The 12,729-nt window shown below is 45.6% G+C and overlaps 1 protein-coding gene across 10 annotated transcripts in view; it reads right to left on the bottom strand.

Moving 5' to 3' along the window:
* LAMA2 (laminin subunit alpha 2) overlaps positions 1-12,729 on the bottom strand; it is a 1,204,230-nt gene that overhangs the window by 264,899 nt on the left and 926,602 nt on the right. For all 10 annotated transcript variants that reach the window (XM_033936921.1, XM_033936924.1, XM_033936922.1 and 7 more), the window contains 2 exons: positions 11,847-12,010; positions 2,875-3,013 (listed from right to left, as the gene is read on the bottom strand). In XM_033936921.1, the coding sequence (XP_033792812.1) occupies positions 2,875-3,013; positions 11,847-12,010 (303 nt within the window). The remainder of the gene's footprint in view (positions 1-2,874; positions 3,014-11,846; positions 12,011-12,729) is intronic.

Below are 12,729 nucleotides of genomic sequence, written 5' to 3'. Positions count from 1 at the left end.
CCCTTCCCCAAAGTCAAAATGACCATGAAAGGTAAATGTTTTGAATTGATTCAGGATATCGAGGCAGTCACGACAGTGCAACTAAAGACACAAAAGAGGACTTCCAGAACTGCTTCAGAATGTGGCAAGAATTATGAGATAAGTTTGAAGCGAGTGGGAGTATTTTGAGGGGGATTAATGACAATGTGTCTTTTACTGTAATAATTTTTTAAAAATTAAATATTCACCATATTTTTTTTATCATACGTCATAGTGATATATTCCTGATTTTTTATCTGAAAGTTTTTTTTCTGATTTATGGGGCATAAAAGAAAGATACACAGGTAGGGCTGGTCTTGGTTAGGGCACTGGTCTTTGACCTAGGGGCTGCCGCGTGAGCGGACTGCTGGGCATGATGGAGCACTGGTCTGAACCAGCAGCGGCAATTCTTATATTCTTATGTTCTTAGGTCAAATCACATAGTATTGTTCAGTAGCTTGCTATGGTGCCTTAGGCTGAGGGATACTTTCTTGACTTGTACCACGGGATTACTCAAAAAGAAATTCACCGGTTACAGCTCATCCAAAATACAGCCGTCAAACTCATTCACAATGCAAGGAAATACGATCACGTCACTCCGCTTCTCCATGAATCACACTGGCTACCAGTTTCCCATCGTGTTACATACAAAATTCTTTAACTTACATTCAAAATTAAGTTGACTCATTGTCCGTTTTTTTTAGACAAACATATCATTTCCTATGCTTCCTCTTAAGCCTTGAGATCTGCTAACCAGAACCTCTTAACCATTCCATTAATCAAAGAACTGTTCTACACTTGTAATACCAGCTTCTTTGCCACTGCTCCTGCCCTCTGGAACGCTATCAACTTTCCCTTATGGTACTTGTCCATTATCGGTCTCGTGCCGGTATTTAGCCTTAGATGGAGTTTACCACCCGCTTTGGGCTGCATTCCCAAACAACCCGACTCTGAGATGACCTGGACCCAGCGTGCCGGGGGCTGCTACTGGCCTAACATCGTCTGCAGGCACGGACCCCACCCGTTTACCTATGCCATCACATCTCCATCTCGAAAACTCCCTTGATAAATTCAAATCTAAAGACCTTTCTATTTCAAGATGCTTATCAAAACACAAGGTAGACATCCCATTAGTTATCTTTCAATGCTTACCAAGAACCGCTTTTAAGAAGCAACCTCCCCTCCCCATTTGTTCTTTCCCTTCTCCCTCTCTCCTCTATTTTAATTTTAACTTCAATGTATTTATGAAATTTTCCCCCCTCGGTACCTTTTGAAAAAACTCCCTTATTACCCAGTCATTTTTGTCTAGTCTACTTTCCTCCCCTTTTTATTTATATTTTTACTTTTTTTTTTTTTCCCCCCAATTATTTTAAAGTGTTAATTTTAGCTCTGTAAACCGACCAGATACTTGTTGATGGCCGGTCTATCAAATTATAAATAAACTTGAGAACTTAGAAACTTGACTTGCTCACTACAATGGTATCATCTCCTGTGACCTGCTACAACCCCTGAGCTAGAGATGACACTTAGCCTGGAGCAAAGAGTTCTCATAAGTAAGCTACTCAATGAAAGTGTCAGTCATGCTGGAATAAGTAGCATTGGATTGCTGGTTACAACAACTCTTCCAGAGCCTTAAATGGCTTGAGCATCTTTATCTCCAATATGGACCCAGATTGGTGTTGCCACAGAAGCTCCTCCTGGGCCAGGGCCCAGTGTAGTGGCAAAACTCTGGGTCAGTGGGAAGGCACCAGGCACAGTTGTTGTTTTTTTAAAAATTAATTTATTGGAAAAGTAGCTAAGCATGAATTCAGGCCAAGGACAACAGGGTTTGGGTAGGTAAGGTACCCCTACACATGTCTCCATATTCAGCCTTCCCCCGTTTGCTGTAGGCCTCAGTCCAAGTTAGCTGGGGAGGGGGGCGGGGAGAGGGACAGGGAAGAATGATTCTGTGGAAATGTTTAAATTTTTAAAAAGACTGCTATTTGCAATTTGTGATTGGAGGACATTTTGGGGAGTTATGGGTGGTAGGGGGGACCTTTGAGAAAGATAAAGGATAGACAATGGTTTGTATGTTTCCTTATGCTCTTCTAAATATTAGGTTTAACTGCTGTCTCTGAAAGTGAATTATGATACCAGCTAACTTTCTTTAAAGAGTGCAGTGTAGGCAAAGGGATGGAAAGGAGAAATGTTATAGACAAGCTGAGGAGATCCTTGATTAGGATATAATAGACTAGGAAGCACAGTGGACAAGGGAGTTATAAGGGTAGAATGGTTGTGAATGGTGGATTATCTAGACCAGTGGTTCCCAACCCTGTCCTGGAGGACCCCCAGGCCAGTCAGGTTTTCAGGATAGCCCTAATGAATATGCATGGAGCAGATTTGCATGCCTGGCACCTCCTTTATATGCAGATCTCTCGCATGCATATTAAATAGGGCTACCTTGAAAACCCGACTGGCCTGGGGGTCCGCCAGGACAGGGTTGGGAACCACTGATCTAGACCGTAGGATGGTTGAGAATACAGTAGTACAGGATGGAATATTAAGAGTATATTGGAAGCGCTGGAACAGGTTTTTGTGAAAAACATACAAAAGTCAAGAGAGAAGAGAACAAGAGTTCATTGAATATTCTCAGATATATCGATGCATTTCTCATCGTGAAACAATAATGTTTTCCAAATGAAACACACTTAATTTATTTACAAAATTAATTTGCCAAACACACTGTCCTTCTCTAGGTTTCAGACTCTTTTCTAATATCTCTTCTCTACATGTGCAATGTTCATATGAGCCCAGCTTCCACAACATATTTCTTTCCAGTACTGGGAAAGTTCCTTTAAAAAACACATAAGTCCTTACCAGCTGGATGGCTTCATTTGCACTAGCCTTGGCTTCCTTGGCAATATTTTCAGCCTTATCAATTGAATCCTTGATGTTACTGTAAGCTCTGAAAGCTACTGTGGCATTGAAGGAGAGGTTTTTAGCTTCCGCAAGGATCCTGTAAAGTTAAACACAGCATTCGATTGGAAAGGTACAAACATGACTCAGGTGGGGGAGTGATCATCAAGCACAAAGGGGCGACTGCAGTAATAATGTACAAGATGGCAGGTTCTTGATTTAAAAAACATGGCTTTTATTCGCAATCTTTAAAATATCGAACAGTTTGTATCCAAAATATGGTTCAGTTGTGTGGAGAACCGGGACCCCACACGGTCCGTGTTTCGAAAACACTCCTTCCTCAGGGGTCCCAATCAAATAGACTGGAACGCATAAAGGTGAACTCCTGCGCGTAGCAAATTCGAAAACGAAAGTGATCATGACAGACTAAGATGCAGCAGGGCTGATATTCCAAAAAACATCATGTCACTGAGGTAATTAGCCATCTTTATCTGGCTCTCTTTAGGATAAATGAGAGCATAACTAAAACTAATCTTACATCTAGCTGTCTAAACTTAGCTGGTTAACTTTAAACAATTCAAAGGGTACTCAGAAGAGGTGTTGCGAGAAGATTTGCTAAGACTTTGCTGGGAAATTGCTTGCAAACATGGAGAAATGAGACTTGAATAGGTAAGCTCAGGGACTTTATTTTAAGCACTAGCAAGGGAGTTTAAGGAATAGGGTTTTGTTTTTTTAGCATAGAAAGTCTCTGTTACAGTTCATAGTCTAGCATTTAAAGGGGCTATTCTAAAACTGCTATTTTATCAGTATAAAGTCTGCTAATAGGCACAGGAAGCCTAATTCCCTCCTTCCCAATCCTGGCCTGATCTCTGATTTATAGGTCCTTGAACCAATTAGAAGGCTTCAAAAGTAATTAAGGTATTTCTATTAGTAAGTAATTAACTCTTAAAAATGCATAAGAAAATAAGAATAGCCTTACTGGGTCAGACTAATGGTCCATCAAGCCCAGTAGCCCGTTCTCACGGTGGCCAATCCAGGTCACTAGTGTACCTGGCTAAAACCCAAAGAGTAGCAATATTCCATGCTACTGATCCAGGGCAAGCAGTGGCTTCCCCCATGTCTTTCTCAATAACAGACTATGGACTTTTCCTCCAGGAAATCATCCAAACCTTTTTTAAAACCAGCTACACTATCTGCTCTTACCGGGGCAGGCCGATGGCAGAAGTCTCATCTGGTGGACACTGTACCGTGGCTTCTGGAACATTTAATATGAAAGTGATCCAGGGGGGGAGCAGGGAGCAGGGGGCAGGCTGCAGGCAGGCATGTGTGGGGAAGTCTGGAGCTGATGGTGCCGCAGGGTCCTGCTGGGGGGGAGGGAGGAAGGAAGGAAGGAAGAGGAGGAACCGAAGCATCAACAATTTTGGGGGAGGCTACAGACCCTGTGTCCCTTCCCCCCGTTCCTTAACCTATGGTATTTCCTTAAATTATTCCGGAGCCTATAATCTTTTAACTTCATCCTATGCCTTCTCATGTGCCTTTACATTACGTAGGTATTTAAACGTCTCTATCATATCTCCCCTCTCCCGCCTTTCCTCCAAAGTATACAATCTTTAATTCTGGCCCCTTATGCCTTATGATGACCACATACCATTTTAGTAGCCTTCTTCTGGACCGACTCCATCCTTTTTACATCTTTTTGATGGTGCAGTCTCCAGAATTGTATACAATATTCTAAATGAAGTATTACCAAAGTCTTATACAGGGGCATCAATACCTCCTTTTTCCTACTGGCCATACCACTCCCTATGCATCCTTCTAGCTTTCGCCGTCACCTTTACAACCTATTTGGCCACCTTAAGATCATCACATACAATTACACCCTAGTCCCGCTCTTCTGTCGTGTACATACAGTAAGTTCTTCACCCCCTAAACTGTACCGTTCCCTGGGTTTTTGAAGCCCAACTGTAGAAATTATAGCGCAAACAACTACCTAATGGATTTTATTTATTTTACATTTCTTACATACAGCTTCTCTTTGAAGTGGTTTTACATTCAGGGGCTGTGAACATTTCTCCCTGTCCTGATGGGCTCACAACCTGGGGCAATGGAGGATTAAGTGATTTGCCCAGGGTCAAAAGGAGCGGTGCAGGGATTGAACCCACAGTCTCAGGGTGCTGAGCCAGGACTTCTAGCCACTAGGTCCACTGCTCTTCCTCCAAAACCCTGGACCATATAGTTAGCTACTAATCATGTGGAATAATTTTCCAGCATCTTGCATAACTCAAAGTACAGTGGTGCCTCGCATAACGAACGCCTCGCACAGCGAACGCTGCGCACAACGAACTTCATGTCTTGCTTCCTACAATGAACTTCGTTTCACACAACGAAGTCGCCCGAGCTGCATCCTTCCGCGCAGGCACTGCGCTTAACTGCCCTCTCTCCGCCTGGCTCCCTGTGCTGTGGCGGACCGTCGGCTCGCAGGGGCCCGGCGCCTACTGCTGATGCGTTTGGGGGGGGGCGGAGCTACTCTCGCCGCTTCCCCGTTGCTAGAAAAAAAAAAATGAACAGTTAAGTCCCAGTTTTTGCCGCTGAGACTGGCTTCTAAAAAAAGCAGGAAGGTGATTTCTGTTGAAATTAAACGGGAAATAATTAGAAGGAGTGAATGTGGGGTAAAACAGTGTGACCTCGTCAAAGAGTTTGGCCTCAGCAAGACCACCATTTTCACCATTTTGACAAATTTATCTTTTTTTATGTCATCTTAGCATATTTTATGCTGCAGAACGAATTATTTTTTTTAACATGTATTGTTATGGGAAAACGCGTTTCACATAACGAACTTTTCGCATAACAAACTTGCTCCTGGAACGAATTAAGTTCGTTGTGTGAGGCACCACTGTATCTCATTTGACATCCTGAATGACTATATCAGATTCTGTCTGTTAGCCTATTTCACTGTGGAATGTAAAAATTTTAAATACACGAACCAAAAAAAAAAAAAAAAATCTATTATGCAGTGCTAACAGAGAATCCGCTAATAAGATCAGTTGACTGGCTGTTACATATCGCATTAAAAAAGGCATCTGCACTGTGCCCCTGTTCTAGTGGAAGTTTGTTTCTCTTTTAAAGATTGCTGGAAATGTGGCAGTTATATGTGGAGCTTTGCTGTACGTCAAGCCTCCTATGGATTGCTACAAAGGCATGCTCTTCTTGATTATGACAAGGATAGGTATGCAGTTGATAACCCGCAATTGGAAGAATTGTGATCGGCTCAACTTTCCGTTTTGGTGGGTCAGTTTATGTTTGGGGTACAAATATGAAAAGATGAATGCAGATATACTGGGGCATAGCAAAGTATTTAATTTGACCTGGGGCCCCCTGAAATTCTTTAATTCAACATAATTTCTTGTTTTTCAAATCTTTTCTTTATTTTTATACATGTCCAGGATGGGGTGGGTGGGGGATATATTTTTTGGTTCATTTCTTGATCAAATTGTTGGATGGGAGGGGAGGGATATTTATTATCATCTTTGTTATTGATGGGATTTAAGTGCTTATTTTGTAACAAATGTATGTATAATTTATGGCACTTTGTATTAGTTTTTAAAATTAATAAATATTTATTTTAAAAAAGGCATTTGCACTGTGCCCCTGTTCTAGTGGAAGTTTGTTTCTCTTTTAGAGATTGCTGGAAATGTGGGGATTCAATCCATCCATCAGCAGAATTACATCCATAGAAGATGACTGATTTGTGATTGGGTTATTGGAAAGAAGGCAGCACACTGACCTAGAACAAATCCTAAGGAAAATGACTTTAAGCTGATAAACGGTCAGATTTGCAATGTGCTAGAAAGACCCTGCATAAAAGCATGATCTTCACTTATCTAAGTCAAAACCCATAAGCACACATTTCAGTTTCAAGAATTTCCCAGGCGCTGCACTGCTGCTTCATTATTTTCCCCAAAGTAGGCACTATAGTACAGTAGTAGAAAAGGGTTGCAATCGTCGAAGTAGCTTAAATAAAAATGAATTTTAAGGCCTACTCAAGAAAGGACGGTAAGTCTCCCACAGGAACATATCTCTGCCTTGGTAAGCAAATGCTTCGTCGGACTGAAAATGATCTGCTCCATCTGAAACATTTTTGACACAAAAGGGAAAGGAATTTGTATACTGCCTTTTTGTGGTTATCTAACCACACTCAAAGCAGTTTACATGCAAATAGAGAGTGGGGGGGAGAGGAGATGTAGGCTTGGGCAGAAGGATAAGTAGTTTAGTCTTAAGTGACGGTAGGACATCCAGATAGCGATGTCAGACGAGCAAGCTTAGACTCGGGCTTGGATCCCTATAGAGATTTCAGGTGTAGAGAGGCAGATCTGGGAGTCATCAGTACAGAGGTGAAATTGAAAACCATGGGCGGAGATCAGAGCACCAAAGGAATGAGAAAAGAAGAGATCCCAGGTCAGAGTCCTGGGGTACTCCGATTGATAGTGGAGGAGGCCCTGATTCTACATAGTGCGTCCCGATTTTAGGCAGCTGTAGGCGTCCTACAGCTGTCTAATCAGCCAATCGGGATGCACGTTTTTTTTTTTTTAAATGCTACCCAGTAGACTAGAGAATGACACGGTGACGGTTTACCCGCGGCCACCGCATTTAAGCCGCGGGTCACCGCCGAAAACGGGGAAGAAAACTAGCAGTCGCTGTGGTGACGGGGACAAGGCCATTCACCGACCGCGGAAACGGTGAACAGGTTTGTCCCCGCGGGCCAATGTACCCCCTTCTAGGAACCGCTATTTACCTGTGTTTCACCGTGCTCCTCATTTGTCAGATCAACCCTTCCTGCCAATCGCAGCAGAAGGGTACCCAACCCCTCCTGCCGGTCCTCCCAATGGCCTCCCCTAAGATCGCCGGCAGGAGGGTACCCAACCCCTCCTGCTGGACCCCCCCCCCCCCAACGAACCCTCCCACCCCGGAACCCCCTTAGTCTTACTTTCCAAGTTGGACCGGACAGCTCCTCGCTCGTCTGGCCAGCAGGCCTGCCTCCGTCCAAATGAGGCGGGCCCGCCCCTCCCCTCCCCTGCCTCCCAATGGCCTCCCCTAAGATCGCCGGCAGGAGGGTACCCAACCCCTCCTGCTGGACCCCCCCCCAACGAACCCTCCCACCCCGGAACCCCCTTAGTCTTACTTTCCAAGTTGGACCGGACAGCTCCTCGCTCGTCTGGCCAGCAGGCCTGCCTCCGTCCAAATGAGGCGGGCCCGCCCCTCCCCTCCCCTGCCTAACCCACAGGATCCTAGGGCCTGATTGGCCCAAGCACCTAAGGCCCCTCCTATAGCGGGAGTGGCTTTAGGTGCCTAGACCAATCAGGCCCTAGGATCCTGTGGGTTGGGCAGGGTAGGGGCGGGCCCGCCTCATTTGGACGGAGGCAAGCCTGCTGGCCATACGTGTGAGGAGCCGTCCGGTCCAACTTGGAAAGTAAGACTAAGGGGGTTCCGGGGTGGGAGGGTTCGTTGGGGGGGGGTCCAGCAGGAGGGGTTGGGTACCCTCCTGCCGGCGATCTTAGGGGAGGCCATTGGGAGGACCGGCAGGAGGGGTTGGGTACCCTTCTGCTGCGATTGTCGGGAGGGCCGTTGGGGGGGTCTACAGGAGGGGTTGGGTGCCCTCCTGCCGTGATCGCTGGGGGGAGGGGAGACTTGCAGCCGTAGCCGCAGTCACTATGCTAATCACGGCAGCATTTAAAGTACATGTCGTGTTTGTTTTTGCATTGCTAGCCCCAGGGGTGGTGGAAGATTAGTGATTGAAAAACTGTATGAAAAATAACTATTTTAAATTTAGTGATCAAAATGTGTCAGTTTTGAGAATTTTTATTAATTAATTTTTTCTCTGCGTGTTTTGTTTTTGTATAGTTATTAACTAATATTTAACTAAGTTTTAAAGTTTTAAAGTTTTAAAGAATGTTTCCTTTATACGTAAATAAAGAAAAGTGAATGGGATTGCAGTGGCGGTGACGGGGCGGTGAATGGGGTGGCAGTGGCGGTGACGGGGCGGTGAAGAGGATGGTGAGACGGGGACGGGGCGGTGACGGGGATGGTGAGACGGGGACGGGGCGGTGACGGGTACCAATTTTTTCACCGTGTCATTCTCTACTACCCAGGCAGGCTTTCTATATTGAAGGCGAGGCCCGCAAGACACCTAAGCTCGCCTAAGGGCCTTAGGCGAACCTAGGGTGCCCAATCCCTCCTGCTATAAGTATACCGACCGACCGCCCCCCCCGACACTACCAATCGCTGGCAGAAGGGTGCCCAATCCCTCCTGCCGGAAGACGCACCCCCCCCACAAACCCCCCCCCCCCCCGCTCTAACAGCCCTCAAATCTCCCCCCAACCAAACTAATCTTTCCTTGTTGGCCAGGCGGGACTTGCCCATCTAGCCGGCAGGCCCGTCTCGTCGAAATGAGGCGGGCCCGCCCCTTCCCGGCTCATCCTTCCGAAGCCTAAGGCCTGATTGGCCCAGGCTCTAGAAGTCTGGACCAATCAGGCCTTAGGCATAGTGGGTCCGCCCATCCCCACTAAGTCTAAGGCCTGATTGGCCCAGGTGCCTTAGAGCCTGGGCCAATCAGACCTTAGATTAAGTGGGGATGGGCGGACCCACTATGCCTAAGGCCTGATTGGTCCAGACTTCTAGAGCCTGGGCCAATCAGGCCTTAGGCTTCGGAAGGATGGGCCGGGAAGGGGTGGGCCCGCCTCATTTCGATGAGACGGGCCTGCCGGCTAGACGGGCAAGTCCCGCCTGGCCAACAAGGAAAGGTTAGTTTGGTTGGGGGGAGGTTTGAGGGCTGTTAGAGCGGGGGGGGTTTGCGGGGGGGGTGCGTCTTCCGGCAGGAGGGATTGGGCACCCTCCTGCCAGCGATCGGTAGTGTCGGGGGGGTGGTCGGTAGTGTCGGGGGGGGCATCTTCTAGCAGGAGGGATTGGGCACCCTCCTGCCAGCGATCGGTAGTGTCGGGGGGGGGGGGGCGGTCGGTATACTTATAGCAGCAGAGAGATCCCTTGCCGCAATAAGTATAGCGGCCGCGTCTACTTACAATGTAGACCAGCATTTTGTTGGCCTACATTGTAAGCGTCTCTTCCTCTACTAGGGAGACGCGTAGGGCCGCCTAGGTTCGCCTAAGGCCCTTAGGCGAGCTTAGGTGTCTTGCGGGCCTCTCCTTCAATATAGAAAGCCTGCCTGGGGAGCATTTTTTTTAAAAAACGTGCATCCCGATTGGCTGATTAGACAGCTGTAAGACGCCTACAGCTGCCTAAAATCGGGACGCACTATGTAGAATCAGGGCCTAAATGTGCAATGTGAGAAATAGGAAAAGAACCAGGAGAGAACGGGGCCCTGAAATCCAAGTGAGGACAGCATGTCAAGGAGAAGGCAGTGGTCTACAGTGTCGAAGGGAGCGGATAGATCAAGAAGGATGAGGATAGATTAGTGACCTTTGGATCTGGCCAGGAAGAGGTCATTGGAGACTTTGGCAAGGGCAGTTTCAGTAGAGTGCAGGGGGCGAAAGCCTAATTGGAATGGGTCGAGGATGGTTAGGGCGGATAGAAAGTCCAGGCAGCGGTGGCCAACAGCACGTTCAAGTAGCTTGGATAAGAAGGGGAAGAAGGAGATCGGTGGATAGCTGGTAGGGCAGGTAAGGTCCAGTGAAGTTTTTTTGAGGAGTGGTGTAATTTCGGCATGTTTGAAGGCATTAGAGTCAGTTGCAGTGGAAAGTGATAGATTGAGAATGTGACAGATAGAAGGGGTATCCATAGGAATTGGGTCAGAGGAGCAGGTGGTGAGTTTAGAAAAGGAGAGAACATGTGCACTTTCCTCTTCAGTGATTTTAGGAAAGGAATAAACAGAGGCAAGGGCTGAAGGAGGATTGACAGAGTGGGCGGGATGGAGATATGAAGTCCATGCCCATTTGCTGCCTCCTAACATGGCATGCAGTTAATACATAAGTTATGTGCTAGGGCCTGTTAATTTACAGAGGCATCGTGGCACATTTTTATACTGTAAACTGTATTATATATTTGCGGAATGATGCCCTATGTATTTTCATGTTTTGTTACTGGAATTTAATTTAAAAAATTTCATGAACCTAAATAGCTAATATAGAATCTGAAACACATCTGAAGTCAGAACTGTGAAAATCCTGGTTGTTTGACTCAAGCTGATTCTGGATCTGCTTACAAAAATGTCAAAAACTTGAAAAGCTTCAATGTTTAAACATCATAGTTTTTAACTACTTGTCTCTTTCTCTTCTGCTTGATTATTGCTTTTAGGGGCCCATTTTCTAAAAGGGCTGAGCACTTAGCATGCAAATTAGAGTGTGCTGTTAGCAGATGAGTAGAGTAACTCTTATTACTCTGGTGTGACAGTGCATTCTGTAACAGCACTTATGCATACACGTAATTATGGTATAGAATTTGTGTTTAGCAGACATCATCATGGTGTCTACCTTTAGATGACCTGCAAAAAATGACCCCCTTCATGCGCAGTGGTTAAGGCTAAAGTCTCAGCACCCCGAGGTTGTGGGTTCAAACCCACACTACTCCTTGTGACCCTGGGCAAGTCACTTAATCCCCCCATTACCCCAGATACATTAGATAGACTGTGACAGATGGGAAAAATGCTTGAATACCTGAATAAATTCATGCAAACCATTCTGAGCTCCACTGGGAGAACAGTATGGAAAATTGAATAAATAATAATAATTGCCAGAGTCTTGATAAACAGGCCCCTTAATGTTCATAAATGTGTACAACTGAAATGTCTTCATGACTTTAAACCTAATTCCCTTAAAATACAGCACTGATAACATGTGGAACACTATCCCATAACCATCACTATTATGTTTGTAACATGGGTTGTGACAGAGACAATTAAAAGTAATAATGAAAAGATGTCTTACTTATCCAGGATGGCTGATGATTCATTCAGTTGGGCTGCATGATTTTCAGCCTGCAACACCTTTTCTGGGAGCTGCCTTTCTTCTAATTCTTTGGAGAGATCATCTATTTTAGTTTTAATTTGCTTAGACAGTGGTTCTAAGCTATCATTAATGTCCTTCAGATCCTGCCAACCACAGAAGGAGAAAACATTTAATCAATTGCATAGAATCACCCAAATTTTTTGAACTCTAATTTCCTTAGGAGATATAAGCATATGTGCCAACATCCGTAATTAAATGTGGGGGCAATGAAGGGGAAATGCATCAGGATGACCATCTTCCTTTTGTCTAGAGAATATATTTAAAGGACAATTCTATAACTGGGTGCAAGGATTTCTGCAAATCTATGGATCACCGGCACTTTTGTGGATGAGTGTAAAGCAATATTTTGTAAGTGAGTGGGTAAGTTGCATAGTGTGAATGCAAGGTGACGTGTCAAAACCACAGAGGACAACGGCACCCGCAAGGTGATGTATCAAAACTGTGGAGGACATAGTAACATAGTAACATAGTAGATGACGGCAGATAAAGACCCGAATGGTCCATCCAGTCTGCCCAACCTGATTCAATTTAAATATATATATATATTTTTTTTTTTTGGACAACGGCACACCGACAATCCCACGCTGACATTTGCACGCCGCTTTGAGGCATTCCCTTTTGCGCTCAAAAGGGGGGTGGGGGAACCCCCCACTACACTTAGAAGTCCTCGCGCTCCAGTTGAGGGAGGGGAACATCCCTCCCCTCCCACTACACTAAAAACTCCTGAAGACTGAAAACGGGAAGAAGAATGGGAGTTTTCAGTGTACTGGGGGGGGGGGGTTCCCCCATAATGGGAGCGTGA

Source organism: Geotrypetes seraphini, chromosome 3 (assembly GCF_902459505.1).
Source record: "Geotrypetes seraphini chromosome 3, aGeoSer1.1, whole genome shotgun sequence".
Classification (NCBI taxonomy): Eukaryota; Metazoa; Chordata; class Amphibia; order Gymnophiona; family Dermophiidae; genus Geotrypetes; species Geotrypetes seraphini.
The sequence above is the reverse complement of the archived record's forward strand: the minus strand, read 5'-3'. Positions and strand labels throughout refer to the sequence as shown.